The 15,943-nt window shown below is 33.7% G+C and overlaps 1 protein-coding gene across 1 annotated transcript; it reads left to right on the top strand.

The window, feature by feature from the left end:
• The first annotated feature begins 7,071 nt into the window (after positions 1–7,071).
• Positions 7,072–10,234, top strand: LOC104823105 (uridine nucleosidase 1). Its single transcript, XM_010554529.2, has 9 exons — positions 7,072–7,504; positions 8,281–8,396; positions 8,513–8,572; positions 8,714–8,896; positions 8,994–9,098; positions 9,224–9,320; positions 9,426–9,533; positions 9,672–9,807; positions 9,911–10,234. Exons 1-9 carry the CDS (start codon positions 7,411–7,413, stop codon positions 10,017–10,019), a joined length of 1,008 nt encoding a protein of 335 aa, XP_010552831.1. The 5' UTR covers positions 7,072–7,410; the 3' UTR covers positions 10,020–10,234.
• Positions 10,235–15,943: the final 5,709 nt, after the last annotated feature.

The raw sequence follows: 15,943 nt of genomic DNA, 5'->3' as shown, positions 1-15,943 counted from the left end.
GGAATTTAGGATCGTTCATAACGATCCATGAATTTCATTATTTATCAAATATGCAAAATAAATAATAAATAAATAATGTATTCATCCAATAAATACATCGTATCATACAGTCTGCCAGTCACTTGTTCCAAACAAGTCCTCATGACTGTGATCCGTATCCAATACACATGATCATCATCATGATCATACATCACGCCTCATGTTAGTCTTAATTCATCATTGCTCCCACAATGACAAGCGACTAAGGAATTTAGGATCGTTCATAACGATCCATGAATTTCATTATTTATCAAATATGCAAAATAAATAATGAACAAACAATGCATTCATCCAATAAATACATCGTATCATACATAGTTCTCATATCGTATGATCATCCTAGAGCATCATATCCATCAGTCCTGTAGTTTCGCACTAACTTTTAGATTTGGTTTGGTCTGAACTATATCTGGTCTGATCCAGACTGTGTTCGGGTTCATTTGATTTCAATTAGTTTTGGTCCGAATTATTAAGACTGGTTCATTCAGACCAATTTATTATTATTATTATTTTATTATGATTATTATAATCACCATTATTATTATTATTATTATTATTATTATTATTATATCATCACCCTTATCATTATCGTTATTAATATTATTATTATATCATTATCATCATCATCATCATCATCATCATCATCATCATCATCATCATCATCATCATCATCATCATCATCATCATCATCATCATCATCATCATCATCATCATCATCATCATCATCATCATCATCATCATCATCATCATCATCATTATTATTATTATTAATTTCAAAGTTTTATTCTACGATGATTATTATTGTTATTATCAATATTAGTATTATTACCATTATTATTAATATTACTATTATTTCGAAATTATTATTATTATTTATTTATTTTCACATTCTTCGTATCTCAATTCGGTTCAGTCCGAAATTAATTCGGTCCGATATAAATCTCGTGATTTCATAAAAGCATTCAAAACACATCAAAATTCAACATGTTAAAACCTAAAATTCAAAAAAATTCATTCCATAATATAAATCAAATATCAATTTAATGCAAACATGTTGAAATCACCAAGAATCAATGAAAACTGAATTTTCGAATTGAACTCGATTCACTCACCGAAGATTGTCTCAGCTTCTTTAGTATTCGTGGTTGACTGATGATTTTCTTGTCTAGTTCGTTCGAAACTGTAACTCAAAAGAGAGACATGATGCCTTGTGAAGAAAAAGAGTTTTACAGGGATAAGAAAGGCATATATGGGAGAGAAAAAACAATGAAACTTACCTCCTCTTGATCTTTTTGCAGGCAAGCAGTACTTGGAGAAGCTTGCAGAGAACGTTTCGTTGGAGTTTCTGCCAAGGAGTGAATTTGGGGGTGAATAAAATGAAGTGGAGGAAAAGGAGAGATAAAGAGAGAGAGAGAGATGGAGCCGTGAGTAGGGAGTGGTTGAGGGAAACATGGAAACATATTTTTCCCTACCTTTTATTTTTCACGAGATGCTACATTCGTTCTCTAACTAACGTTTTTCTATCAGCTTCCGCATCTTTAGGTCTACGTTAAAAGCATTAACGTCTGCTATCATAGTTCCTATGTCGAATTAAGAATTCTTTATCAAGTCCCACCTATACGTTTAGAATTAATAATTGAACCTATCTTATGGACGAATTGTGGTATTAATTAATCCAAATTCTTTTGCAATTAACTAACCCAAGTTCAATTCTATAGGGTGATCAATCCTAAGAAAATAGTATCTTCAATTCATAAAACCGGATCTAACTTAGACATGCATCAACCGTTTAAGCGCATTGATAATCCCGTAACATGGCTAGATTCCCTAGCCTACAACAAATAGACTACTCACACATCATGGAAAAAAGCAAAGTAGACATGGATTCATACAATATTTCAATAGAAAAAGGGAATAGAAGACTTATTGCGTAAATAATCGATCCTTGAACAATGAAATGTAGCAATCTCCACTCCAATCCAAAACCGAAAAATATTGAAAAGTACCCAAAAATGTGAAAATGTTTGAACCTCCTCCCGATTTCTGTATGGTTATTTTTATAGAATTCTTGAAATATCGATGTTAGAAACCTCGATATCGATGTTTTCTAACATCGATATTCTTCCAAGGTGTCTCGATCTCGATGTTGTGGAAGATCGATATCGACGTTGAAGAAGGTCGATATCTGGACTGCTCAGATCTCGAGGTATGAAACATCGATGTCGATGTTATGGAACATCTAGATCGGAAAATCTGAAAGTCTTATCTCGAGGTGACCAGAAACGTCGATATCGATGTTGAGGAACATCGATATCGATGTTTGTAAACGTCGATATCGATATTGAGGAACATCGATATCGATGTTTGTAAACGTCGATATTGATATTATCAACATCGAGATTCTCCTTTTTCGCTTCGAAGTTCGTTTCTCGCCCGTGACAAGTCTATGACCTTCCTTACTCGTCCGTGATCGTCCACTTGGTCCAATTAAGCTCCAAAAACATTGTTTTAGCTCCGTTTTCGTCCAATTACGTGAATATTCCTGAAATTATATTAATTAACTTCATGAATTTCACTTGTAGATACTATATTGTCATTAAGGGAAAAGAGAGGTGAAATGCAATTAAAACCGTAGGAAAATAACTTAAAAAAACCGATCATCATATACACACATAGATATACATATACACAAATATATATACACATATATATATACATACATATAAACACATAAACATAAATACATCGTTATATACATACATATACATATACATAATATCACATATACATGCACACAAATATACATACATATACACAAATTTAAAATCAAATATAAAATAGGAAAAAATAATTATATACGTATATACATACATATGTCATAGACAAATATAAATACATATATACATATGTTCACATGTTTTTTATTAAATGTGTCATCTGTCGTTTTAAAACCTATTTTCATAAGAAAAAATTAGTGATATTTTAATAATATATAGATACATATATATATACACACAAATTTAAAATCAAATATATAATATAAATGATAAAAAAGACACACGCATATGTATATACATACATACGTATATATACACATATAAATTAAAAATTGAATATAAAATATAAATGATAAAAAAATATAAACACCCATATATACGGGAATATATTACAAACACCCTTATTATATATACACATATAAATTAAAAATTGAATATAAAATATAAATGATAAAAAATATAAACACCCATACATATGAGAATATATTACAAATACCCTTATTATGTTATTTCTACTTCACTAGGTACCCTTGTAATTCTTTTTTAAAAAAAAAACTTCAGCATTCAAAAGACACAAATATCTTGTAAATTAAATGTAGAGGCCAAACTACCCTTATATTTGAATTAAAAAATAGAAAAAGAAAAGGTATTTTTCTATTTGTCGAAAAAGAAACATCGTTATCCTCTCCTCTCTCATAACTCTTCTCTCACTACAATTTCTCAAAACTCATCTCTTTCTCTTGCGATTTCAAAAACGCCTTTCTCTTGCGATTTCTCTCTCTGTTACAATTTCGATTGCGATTTCTCTAGCAATCATCTTTGCACTCATCTTCAAATTTGTCTTCGCAATCACATTCATCTTAGAGAGAGAATGAACTGCAAGAATAAACTGCAGGTCTTTTGCTAATGACAGATTTTTGTCTTAGTCTTCTTCGTCATCTTCTTCTTCTTCGTCATCTTCGTCTTCCATCATTGTTAGTGTAAGTTATGGGTTTGAGATTTCGAAATAGAAAATTAGGGTTTGAGATTTCGAAATAGATTTGCAAGTATCATGAGTTCGAAAGTTAGAGTTTCTGTCAAGTAACGATTGATAAGTGTTATGGTTCACATTAAGTCACATTGGTTAGTTTGTATCATATTAGTCATATTTAATCATATTTAGTCATTTAGGTTAATTAGATCATACAGATAAGATGCGATCATTTTGATAACAATGATCCTTATTAGTCAGTCATATAAGTTACAAGGTCATATATTCATCTAGGTCATATAGGTCACACGAATCACATGAGTCACAGGTCACATGTGTCACAGGTCATATGAGTGATATGGGTCACAGGTCACATGGGTCACATAAGTCTATGGGTCACAGGATCATATTGGTCTCATGTCCACACGGTCAAATATCTCATATGAGGTCTTTTATTTAATAGCATATGGAGGAGGCATTATGTGAGTTTCGATCGAGTATATTGAGGGCCTGGGCAAAATGCTAACGATTGTGATTGCATTATGTTTTCAGCAAAATACGTCGAAACATTACTCGTCGATAAAAAAAACACATTGTGCAAGCTGATAAGCGATGAGAATATACCAAAGATCTCTGAGTACGTTGCAGTTGTTGCCTTATGAGTGCATCGAGAGCTTGGATGTATGGACAAGATTGGATTTTGTTAATCAAACACGGTCTTAAATGGACATTCTCTTCTGTAATAGACAAGATTGGATTTGAATCACAGGATGTGAAGTTAAAGGGTTAAGTTATTTTTTACAAATAGTATTATATTTTGTTATTGTGAACTCATTAGTATTATATTTTGTTATTGTGAACTGGTTATTTAAATTATTTTCTAAATGTATGAATTATTTATTTAAATTAATTATTAATCTTATGATTTTTATTTGCTTTATTTTATTATTTTATTATCAGTGAGTCACGAGTCAGAACGGTCACATGAGTCATACAGTGAAAAAATATGTTCAAACTTTATTATTTTTATTTTGGAGAGAAATAAAAAAATGTGGTCATTTTATTGATTTTGGCGGGAAAATGAAACTGAGTTTCAAAATACGGCGGAAAAATAAAAAATAGGTCTAAAATGTTATTCTCGAAGTGGATCCCATATGTTCCCCATATCTTTGATTTTTTTGCTGATGGGTCCCACATGTTCCAAGAAATGAGTCACGTGGGTCACATGGGACATAATGTTTGAATTTATCGAATTAGTGATTTTGAATGGATATACAATAGTTAATCATGTATTTTAACATCAATAACAACTTTAAAATCATTGTCATTTCAATTTTCATATCTAAATCAATCATGGAAAATGTACTTCATAAGTGATACTATAGTGTTTTATGAACACTTTGGAACAAATTGGACTAATGTTTATACAAACCATAATTAACTTCATGAATTTCACTTGTAGATACTATATTGTCATTATACAACACTATATAAACTACATTAAAACTTCAAAACTCAGATTTGACACTCTTTTTTTTTATTGACATTGGATCACAAGTCACAACGGTCACATGAGTCACACTGTAAAAATATTTCTGGGTCACATGGATCACATGAGAGTCACATGGATCACATGTTTAACTCATATGACCAAGTAATTTGTATGTATTCTGATTTTATTATATAATGCAAGCTTATTAAACACAATGTACTAATGCAAAGAAATCATATTCATGGAAAATATACTTTATAAGTGATACAACAATGAAATCATACAAACAAATTATTTTATAAATATATCCGAAAACGACAATGAAATCATACAAAAAGTTATTTTACAATGAAACTGGTTTTGTTTAGGCCTATCGATTCCTCGTTTTTTTCACTATCGAAGGGAATACCACGATATTTGTAATATTTCGGTCGTCAATATTCCAATCACAATAATCAGAAACCGGTCTGATATAATATTGTCTCTCCCAATCTTATGGACTACTCCAACCGCTCTCCAAGTGTTTCCTACCCAATTCATCTCTAACCTCAAACTCGTCTACAAAATTGTTGAGTACAGTAACATCATATGCGCATACTATCTTGTACCACTCATGTAGCACTTTATCAATATACTCCACAACTTTAGAAAACCTGCACAACAAGATATGCATATTAGACTTGGGTTACAGATCACACGGGTCACATGGATCATAGGTCACATGGGTCACAGATCACACGGGTCACATGGATCATAGGTTACAAAGAACATCATATCTGGTTTCAAATCACAAAGAACACGATTCTATGTGAATTCCCATTGATTTTCATGATTTTTGAAGTTGTTTCGCACATTGTCGAAGAAAGAGCAAGCAAATCGGAGGAGAAACGAAACAAATCGGAAGAAAGAGAGTGAGAGCAAATCTGAAGGGAGAACAAACAAATGAAGGAGAGAGAAGTAAATCAGAGGAGAGAGAGGGCAAATCTGAAGAGAAACGAAACAAATCGGAGGAGAAATGAAACAAATCGGATGAGAAAGAGAGCAAAATGGAGGAGAGCGAGTGAAAACCAGAGAAGAGAGAAAATGGGGAGAACAAATCGGAGGAGAGAGAAGCATAGTTTCGGAAGAGAGATAAAATTGAATATTTTTTATTAAATTTAATTTAATTTTATATTTAATAATAGAAGGGTAAAATAGATATTATATATTTAGGAGTGTATGTTTGGAGTGAGATTTTTTTTTTGAGAGAAGAGTAGTCATTGAAGTCCATATAGCATTTTAAGGGCATTTTAGATAAAATCTCTGAATACATATATATATATATATATATGTTTATATATTTTTTTATTAAATGTGTAACTCGTTTTTTTAAAACCTAATTTTCATGATCCAAAATTAGTGATAGTTTAATAATATATGTATATACATATATCCATATATATACACAAAAATTAAAATCAAATATAAAATATGAATGATTAAAAATAAAAACGATTTTATCCAAGCGTGGGGAGAGGCATTCACCTGGACTTCCTCTGGGAGATGTAGTCGGGTCAAAGACCCGGTGAACTTCCGCATTATAAAAAAAAAACGATTTTATCTTGAAAGTGCATATATATATATATAAAAACACATTGTGCAAGCTGTATTATAAAAAAAAAAAGATTTTATCTTGAAAGTGCATATATATATATATATATATATATATATATATATAATGCGTCGGTTTAGGAAGTTTCCTTTCTAATCAAAAGTTTCGGATTTTGCTTTCGCAAGGGAAAACTAGTTAAAGGGAAATAGAATTTGAGTCAAATACAAACACCTTTGCGTCATCATAAAAAAAGTCTCAAATCGTGGGCAGGGCGATTTGGCCTTTGTCAAATCGTCAGCCTTCGTTCTCTTTCGCTCCCCGACACAATCTGTTGGTTTAGTTGAACAACTGTTCGATTCCTCAATTAAAAAAGTTTCTGGGTATTGTCTTTTCCTTTGAAGAATCTTGAAAAAAGTTCCAGATCTATTATATACATATACACATTGGAATCGCACTGTTGCAATTACAAAATTCTAGGGTTTTGAATTTGGGTTCTCTTTCTGGGCTTCTATCGTTGAGCTGGATAGTTATTCTGTTGAAAATGGAGATTTGTAACGGCGGGATCCAAAATGGCTGCCTTTTGGCTTCCTCTCCCAAGCGTGAGAAGCTCATTATCGACACAGACCCAGGGATCGGTGAGTGTTCTTCCTCTGCTGAGGCATTCGGATTCTCTCTGATTCTGATTCTGATTCTGATTCTGATTTGATCTTAGGAATTCGGATTAGTTTAATTGATTATTTTATAGAAGCTGAATGGGGAAGAAAAGACGCTGATGTTTTAGATTCTTGCCTTCGAACTTGTTTAATGATCCCGGGAATATGATAGAGCTTCCCTGTGAAAAGAGGATCTAAAACTTTATATAAAGTTTCAACTTTCTTTTTTTCAGGTTGATTCGAGCAAAACCCTTGAATTTTACAGTAATGGGTATTTGATGATCCACTGATTATAAGCTAATTTGATAAAAATTTGAATCTTTTAAGCTTTGATTTTTGTTTGTTTCAATAGAAAGGCTCTGTGTCATTATATTGTCTACTTGGCTGAGAACAAAGGGGATCAAATTTGAAAAAGCTTGCAACTTATTCCAACTTTTTTCAGTTTCATTTGAGCAAAACGTTGAATTTAGAATATATGGGTTTTTCATAATCAGTTGATTATAAGCTAATCGGTTAAAAAGCTTGCATCTCAAAGCATCTCTTTAGATTTACAGTTCCATGTTGGGTTTTTTCATATGAGTTTTGAGTATGGTGCTTTTTTAAACGAGAAACAGTAGGGTTTGATCCATTATATTCTGTTTTGTACAAAGATAGTGTTAGACTTTGATGATGAATATGGAACCAAGATCTTATGAACATGAAAAAAAAAAGGGGTTTTACATTTGATATGTGTGGTTGTTATGGAAAAAAAAAAGCAGATGATAGCATGGCGATTTTGATGGCTTTTCAAACACCGGTGCTCGAGGTGTTAGGGCTCACCACCATATTTGGTAATGTTTCAACACAAGATGCCACTCGTAATGCCTTACTCCTGGTACATAGAAATCACCCGTCCGGTCTGAATTCGCGTAATATTTTCTTCTTTTTTTTTTCCAAACGTGGAACATATCTGTGATCAAATTCATGTTTTTTGGTTGTGCGAAAGAATAGTGTGAGATTGCAGGTTTTCCTGAGGTTCCTGTTGCAGAAGGAAGTTCTGGACCCTTAAAGGTACCATCTTTTTCTCACTCGTTGTAAGGATATTTTTGGTTAGAGAAGTAAGTTTACCATATCTATTAGCTTTGTACCTTTTGCTTTCGGTTTTAGACTTTTAGTGTTTGAAGCAATGGAATTGTAATGTTTTTTGAGTAGGGTGGAATTCCCCGTGTTGCGGACTTTGTGCACGGTTCAAACGGACTAGGAAACATATCTCTTCCTCTTCCGAGTGCAAAGAAATGTGAGAAAAGCGCATCCGAGTTTCTAGTTGAGAAGGTTTCTGAATATCCCGGTGAGGTTACCGTTCTTGCCCTCGGACCATTGACCAACTTAGCTTTGGTGAGAATTCATGTACCCTTTTCTTCCTAAACCCGCGATTTTCTTTTCCATTTTCCTCATTTGAAATCTTACGGCTATGTTTTTTTTTTTGTGTTAGGCCATCAAACGAGATGGTTCCTTTGCGAGCAAAGTGAAGAAAATTGTCATTCTCGGTGGAGCCTTCTTTGCTTTGGGGAACGTTAATCCTGCAGCCGAGGCAAATGTACTCTCTATATCTTCTCTATCTCCCCTTTAACGGATTTTGGTATAAAACCCATAAAAGAGAGTCTAATGAAGTTTCAAATAGCTAATAACATTGTAAATGATTCGTTAATTTGTTGTTCGCAGATATATGGTGACCCGGAAGCAGCGGATATCGTGTTCACCTCAGGGGCGGATATCACTGTTGTTGGGATAAACATCACTACACAAGTCAAACTAACAGGTTAAAGCTTCTCATATCCTTAAGCCAACCACTTCTTCTTTACGTTTTCTCCTCTCCTGATTACGTGAATGGCTCTCTGAAAACACACTCGGGATTGAATTTCAGATGATGATCTTCTGAAACTGAGACACTCGAAGGGGAAACACGCCCAGTTATTAAGCGACATGTGTAAATTCTACCGAGACTGGCATGTTAAATCCGATGGTATCTATGGTAAGCAAGAACGACCTGAGAAACTATTCGTACATTCGGATTAGATATCCTCCATTTTTGTTGCTAAAGATGAAACCTTTAAGGGGAATTATCATGAACAGAGTTTGATGATGATTCTGGTTTATTTTGGTTTTTCAGGAATATTCCTCCATGACCCAGTAAGCTTTGTGGCAGTGGTAAGGCCGGATCTCTTCACGTACAAGAAAGGCGTTGTTCGGGTGGAGACGCAGGGAATTTGCGTCGGCCATACCCTCATGGATCAAGGCCTCAAGAAGTAAACTTTCTTTTACACAAATTCGATTTGTTTCTTTCGTTTTCTTTTTTTCGGGTTTTTTTACAAAATCGTGAACCGGTTTTACGTGGCAAAAAATTTGCAGCTGGGTCGGAACAAACCCGTGGACCGGTTATTCCCCGATATCGGTCGCTTGGACGGTGAATGTGGATGAAATATTGAAATACATCAAAGAAGTTCTGATGAAGGCATGAAGAGGATGAATGGAGGATGAAGAATTTCGGGCTTTATTCCTTTTGTCACATGAGAATGTGAAGATGAAAATTACGCGAAATCATTCGATCGATCATTTTATCTTTCTCCGGTTATCTCCGGTTGTCCACGGGAAGATAAACGGCTTGGAGTTGGAACTGTACAAAATGTTTATTTGGAAAAGAAAAATGAAAAACTATGGCTTTTATTATGTTTATTTCGTTTTTTCAGGTACAAAAATTAAAATTCTCTAAATTTTCTACACTATATCCCTACTTCTAAGCCAGAGATATGATAGCTTCTTTTTTTTCTTTTTTGGTAACGGCGTTATATAAATGCATATATTTTATATTCTTCAGTAAGAGATTGAATTCAATAATATGATAGAAAGATTTTTGGGGACTATCTTGGTTCCTGAGTAAATGAACTGAAAAACTGTATGTCACAACAAGTGATTTTGTATTATATTATGTTTTCTAGGTTAACACAATTAAAATTAAATAGCAAGCTCCATATATTTCATTTTTTCATTTTAAAAATAGTTAAAATTGTATTTTTAAATTTTACATTACCCACATTGGTAATACTAAAAGTGTTTCCAATAATTCTTTTTATCTATTCTCATTGATAATGTTAAACAATTAGCACAACAATAGCATCAATATTAAAAAAAAATAAAGATACGACCACGTTACTTACAAGATAAATTAGTAGCTACACACTACATTAATAAACTTTGGGTCGCCGTTGATTAAAAGATAAAAACCAACATGTTCGAGGTTTGTTCGTAGACCGTGGCCTTGAATGGATGAAGTTTTTGTTTTGAATTTTTGGATTTAGTCTTTGGTTTTTAGATTTTAGATTTTAGATTTTACTTTTTAGTTCTGGTTTTTTGTTTTAGTTTTTAATTGATTTTTTTCTATAAAATAGTTTTTCTGATTTTTAGAAAAACCAAATTAAAAAAAATTAATTGCCAATTTTTTTTAATTTTTAAAATCTAAAAATCTGAAAACTCTTTCCATTCAATACCCTAATTTTTTATTCACATTATATATTTCAACCGTCTATTCCATCACAACCATCGATTTATCTAACAAATATATCAGTCATCGATTTATGTTACATGATCTCAACCGTCAATTAACAAGATTTAATTTCAACCGGTAATTCTTGAAATTCGATAGATATTATCCATCCATAAAATCGATCTCAGTCGTTGAATAGTAAAAAAACTATTTGAACCATCGATTGACAAGATAAATCTCAACCGTCAATTCTAATATTTAATTTCAACTGTCAATGATCTAAAACCATCTCAATATTATAATATTTTATCTCGACTATCGATATTGGTAGATTTAACCGGAGATTTTACAAAAATACCCTTAATTTACTATTAGACTTTTATGTATATCTTGTAAATTAAAAAATATAAATATTATATTTATTCTAATAATTATATTATATTATATTATTTTAATCATTATTTTTAATTCATTTTCATAAACAAATTAATATTCCTTTTATTTGTTTTATAGTTTGTTTTAATACGAATATCAATCTTCATAATAATTAGAAAAAAAATACTGGAAAATTCCTGAACTTGTAATTTGGTGTAATATTAATTCCTAAACTTGTAGGTGCGCCTATTTATTCCTGAACTTACATTTTGAAACACAGTAATTCTTAAACTTGGTTAACAGTCCTATAATCATCCATTCCACTAATTGGGTCAAATAATGAGTTGACCAGTCCTAGATGGTGCATGATATGTCGAGACAAATCAGCAAGGGGTGCCATGTAAACAGAATCAGTCTATTAAACCTGTTTCCGATTCATAGATAAATCGAGTTTAATCGAACCGGTTCATAAATAAATCGACTTTAGAAAATTTAGACTGGTCAATTCATTATTTTGGTCAATTAGATGTATGGACGATTATGGAACTGTTAAGCAAATTTAGAAATTATTATATTTAAAAATGCAAGTTCGGGAATAAATAGGCGCATGTACAAGTTTAGAAATTAATATTACACCAAATTACAAGTTCAGAAATTTTCATATATTTTTCCCTAATAATTATCTTTTATTGATCTTATTCTAAATTATTCTGTTTTTTTTCCTTTTTCCATAATATATTGATTTATTTCTTTAATTACTTTATTAAATTTTTTATTTTCTATCATTTTCATTTATTTGTCATAAGTTAGTTTTAAAAGTTTTTTGTCGTGATTCTTGTAATTCGATATTCATGAGATATATTTTATCCATCTTTGTTATGTAGTGTTGTTAAAACGGGGCATTATCAAAAATACCCTTAAAATGCTACTTCTACTTCAAGACATACCCTGGTCACATGTGACCAATGTGACCGAAATATAGTATGGTCACATTTTGATTTTTATCGATTATAACGTTAAATTCATGGTGATCACACTAATTCATTATGTTCATATCTTGTATATCTTACTAATCATTTGATTAAAACATCATAAATTTAACGTTATGAACAATGAAATCAATATGTGACCACACTATATTTCGGTCACATTAGTCACATGGTCACAAGGGTATGTCTTGAAGTAGAAATAGCATTTTAAGGGTATTTTTGATATAATGCCTGACAAAACTAACATCTAATACCTAATACCAGAGATATATGTATTTTGACTTATATATCAGAGGTTTCAATATATCTTCTCATTTCTCTTACTACGCAAAGTATTTTTCCACACTATATTTCGGTCACATTAGTCACATGGTCACAAGGGTATGTCTTGAAGTAGAAATAGCATTTTAAGGGTATTTTTGATATAATGCCTGACAAAACTAACATCTAATACCTAATACCAGAGATATATGTATTTTGACTTATATATCAGAGGTTTCAATATATCTTCTCATTTCTCTTACTACGCAAAGTATTTTTTTTTTTTTTTTTGATAAGGGTTGTTGTATTACTATGAAATTTAAGTACATAGTGGAGAATGTTTAAGATTTACAAAAAAGTCAGACATCCAGCAAGTGGAAAGGTGTATCACCTAGTGAAGGCTTATCCCTCACACGTGGCTCCTGAAATCAGTGGAGAACCATAACTGAAGGCTACGGCTGGCTAGTTCTGGAGCCGCTTGGCGGAGTGCTGCAATGCGCATTCTAAATGTTCGTTCAATTTCCCGAATTAGATAGTGGGTATCCTGAAAGGTTTGCTTATGCAACCTGTGATTCCTTTCTTTCCAAAGAAGGTAAGTGGATATCTGCCAAATCGTAACGGTCGTCCATCGTCTGAACCTGCATCCTATAGAGCCCAGAAGAAGCTGTAGAACAGCCTGCCATGGAGAGTGCAAAGAAACCGGGATTAGTCTACCCAAGCTACCAAGGATGACCTCATTAGAGTAAGGGCATTTGAAGAAAATGTGGTCCCTGTTTTCCTCTGAATCCTGACAAAGTAGACAGCTAGAGTTGACAGTTAATCCCCATGATCTCAGTCTGTCTCTGGTAGGACATCGGTTTAAGTTTATGATCCAGCAGTTGAATGCAAACTTGGGTATATGTTGCTTGTGCCATATCAGTTTCGAGCATGGATCAAGCTGCAAATTTTCATTGACACATTTCCAAACCTTCTTTGAAGAGTAATCGGAGGATACCTTGCCTAAGGTTTGCCAAACAACCTCATCAGGGTTATGAGTGAGACTGATCGGTGCCAAGTGGAGTGCTAGCTTGAGGGCCGAATCTGATCTCGGGGTGGCGATTTGCCAAGCACCACCCGAGAAAGCTTCAGAGACCCAGGCTTGGAGGGGGATGCCTATCTGAGACGGTCCGCCCCTACCAAAGAATCTGATCAACGGTCCAAGAGGTGTCCATGGGTCGAACCAGAATTTAGTTGTCCTCCCATCACCCAATCGGACACTGAAAAAATCTGAAGCCCAGGGGCGGAGTTTCAGCAACTTTTTGAAGGTCCATGACTGGTTGGGCTTCACTGTAACTGACCAGAAAGTATTTTACTGATCAGTTTTAGTTTTCAATCAGTCTTTACAATAATAACATATTTAGAAGGAATATGAATCCATTCTCTAAATATGTTATTAGTTGTTTTGATCAATATTAGTTCTTAATGATTATTAAAGGATAAATTTTCAATATCTAATAAAAAAAAATTTTTAATAAACTCTTCGTAATTATATTTTATCGTACTTTACAATAGTTTTTTTTCTTCTGATTGTCTAATATAAATATTGTGGAGGGTGATTCTTCTATTGTTAATATTGGGCTGAGTCATAATAAATATTTACGTCTTGATTTTATTAGTGTTCATGATCTTTTTAAATCTATTATTGGTTTAAATAGGTCGTATATTTCTATAATTTTTTTGTTTATAAAATTAAGGATATGATGATTGTTAGTTAGTGAATAGTTAATTTGGTAAGATAGAGAAAATTGGTGATTTCTTTTTTCCATAACAACCCAGGATTCGTAGGAGGACGGGGAATGATCGTCGGTGCGAGAGGCATGGACAATGTGCGGCTCCTGACGAGCTTCTGGGTAGGAGGTACAAGGATGAATCAGACGCACCGGAATGAGGGGGATCCGAGGTGTGACATGTTGGTTTAGTGCTCTATGATGTACTGTTTATGAGCTTTCTTTAGATACATTCGATGTATTGATACTTTCTATGGTTTTATGAGAGTATTTGATTCATTACATGTTCTTGCATACTAGATCTGTTATGAAATCCATGTATCATTATAAATGATACTAAACTCCCTAGTCTTGTGTCATTATGGGAATGATGACATAATAAGACTAGTATGATGTGTGATTGATGATCATAGCGTTGATCATAGATATTGGATACGATCACAGTCATAGGTATTCGTTGGAGAACAGAATACTGGATTGACCCGCATGAGATTGTCACATGGACTAGCGTCATGACTTGAATCTCATATAGCGGTTCCATGATTGGATCCTAAGACCTGAGATATCTACGGAATCCAATATGAGGAGTTGCGTGCTTTGAATACGTCAAACGTCCTGCGTAACAGGAGGACTATAAAGGCGTGTATCAGGTACGAAACGAATCATGTACTGGATTGTAGATAGTCAAGACGGAATTTGTACCTCTCGTAAAAGAGAGAGATATCGCTGGGCCCCTCGTGTGAGCGAGACTGTAGAAATGTGTGGCCGCACTATAGACGAACGTCGTCTATTTCAGACAGTCGAACTCAGTGAACGAGAAAGCAGTCGAATCAGATAAGGTGGCTTGTCCATGCCTTATGTTCGACATATGATATCGCGATACAAAAGGATCATCAGCCGGAATCATCACTGGTGTTCGTAAGATCACGAACCAACTCTATTCGAGATAGGTAGTCATATTGTCTTGCTAGAGACCGCCTATGACTTGTATACCCGAAATAGGGATTTCGGGTTATACTGCTATGTCGAATGAGCCTACAGGGTCACACACGCAGGGAAGGACAAAAGCACGAGAGAAAACGACGGAAAACCGAGGCGGAAGGGTCCAGACCGGACGGACCGAAAGGTTCGGAACGGACGGTCCAGACCCTACGGTCCAGACGTGTGGTCCGTCCGTTCTGGAGACTGGAACGGACGTTCCACATTAGCACGCAGACCGTCCGTTCTACGTGGTGGAACGGACGGTCCACGTTTTAGGCAGACCGTCCGTTCTACACACTGGAACGGACGGTCCCAGTGCTTTTCTGGACCGTCCGTTCCGGGTTCCGGTTTTTCCGAAAATTAAACCGAAATTAGGGTAAAATCACTTTATAAGAAAGAGATTAGAACCCTAATTCGAAAAAGAGACTTTGAGCAGCCGACTTTTGGCAGAAAAGAGAGGGTTTTTGGAGATCGAAAAACGAGTTCTAAGTCTCGAGATTTCTCGGTGCACATATCGAATAGAGATTCG

This window comes from Tarenaya hassleriana, unplaced genomic scaffold (genome assembly GCF_000463585.1).
Source record: "Tarenaya hassleriana unplaced genomic scaffold, ASM46358v1 Cleome392, whole genome shotgun sequence".
Lineage (NCBI taxonomy): Eukaryota > Viridiplantae > Streptophyta > Magnoliopsida > Brassicales > Cleomaceae > Tarenaya > Tarenaya hassleriana.
Note: the sequence above shows the minus strand (reverse complement) of the source record. Positions and strands in the feature narration are given on the sequence as shown.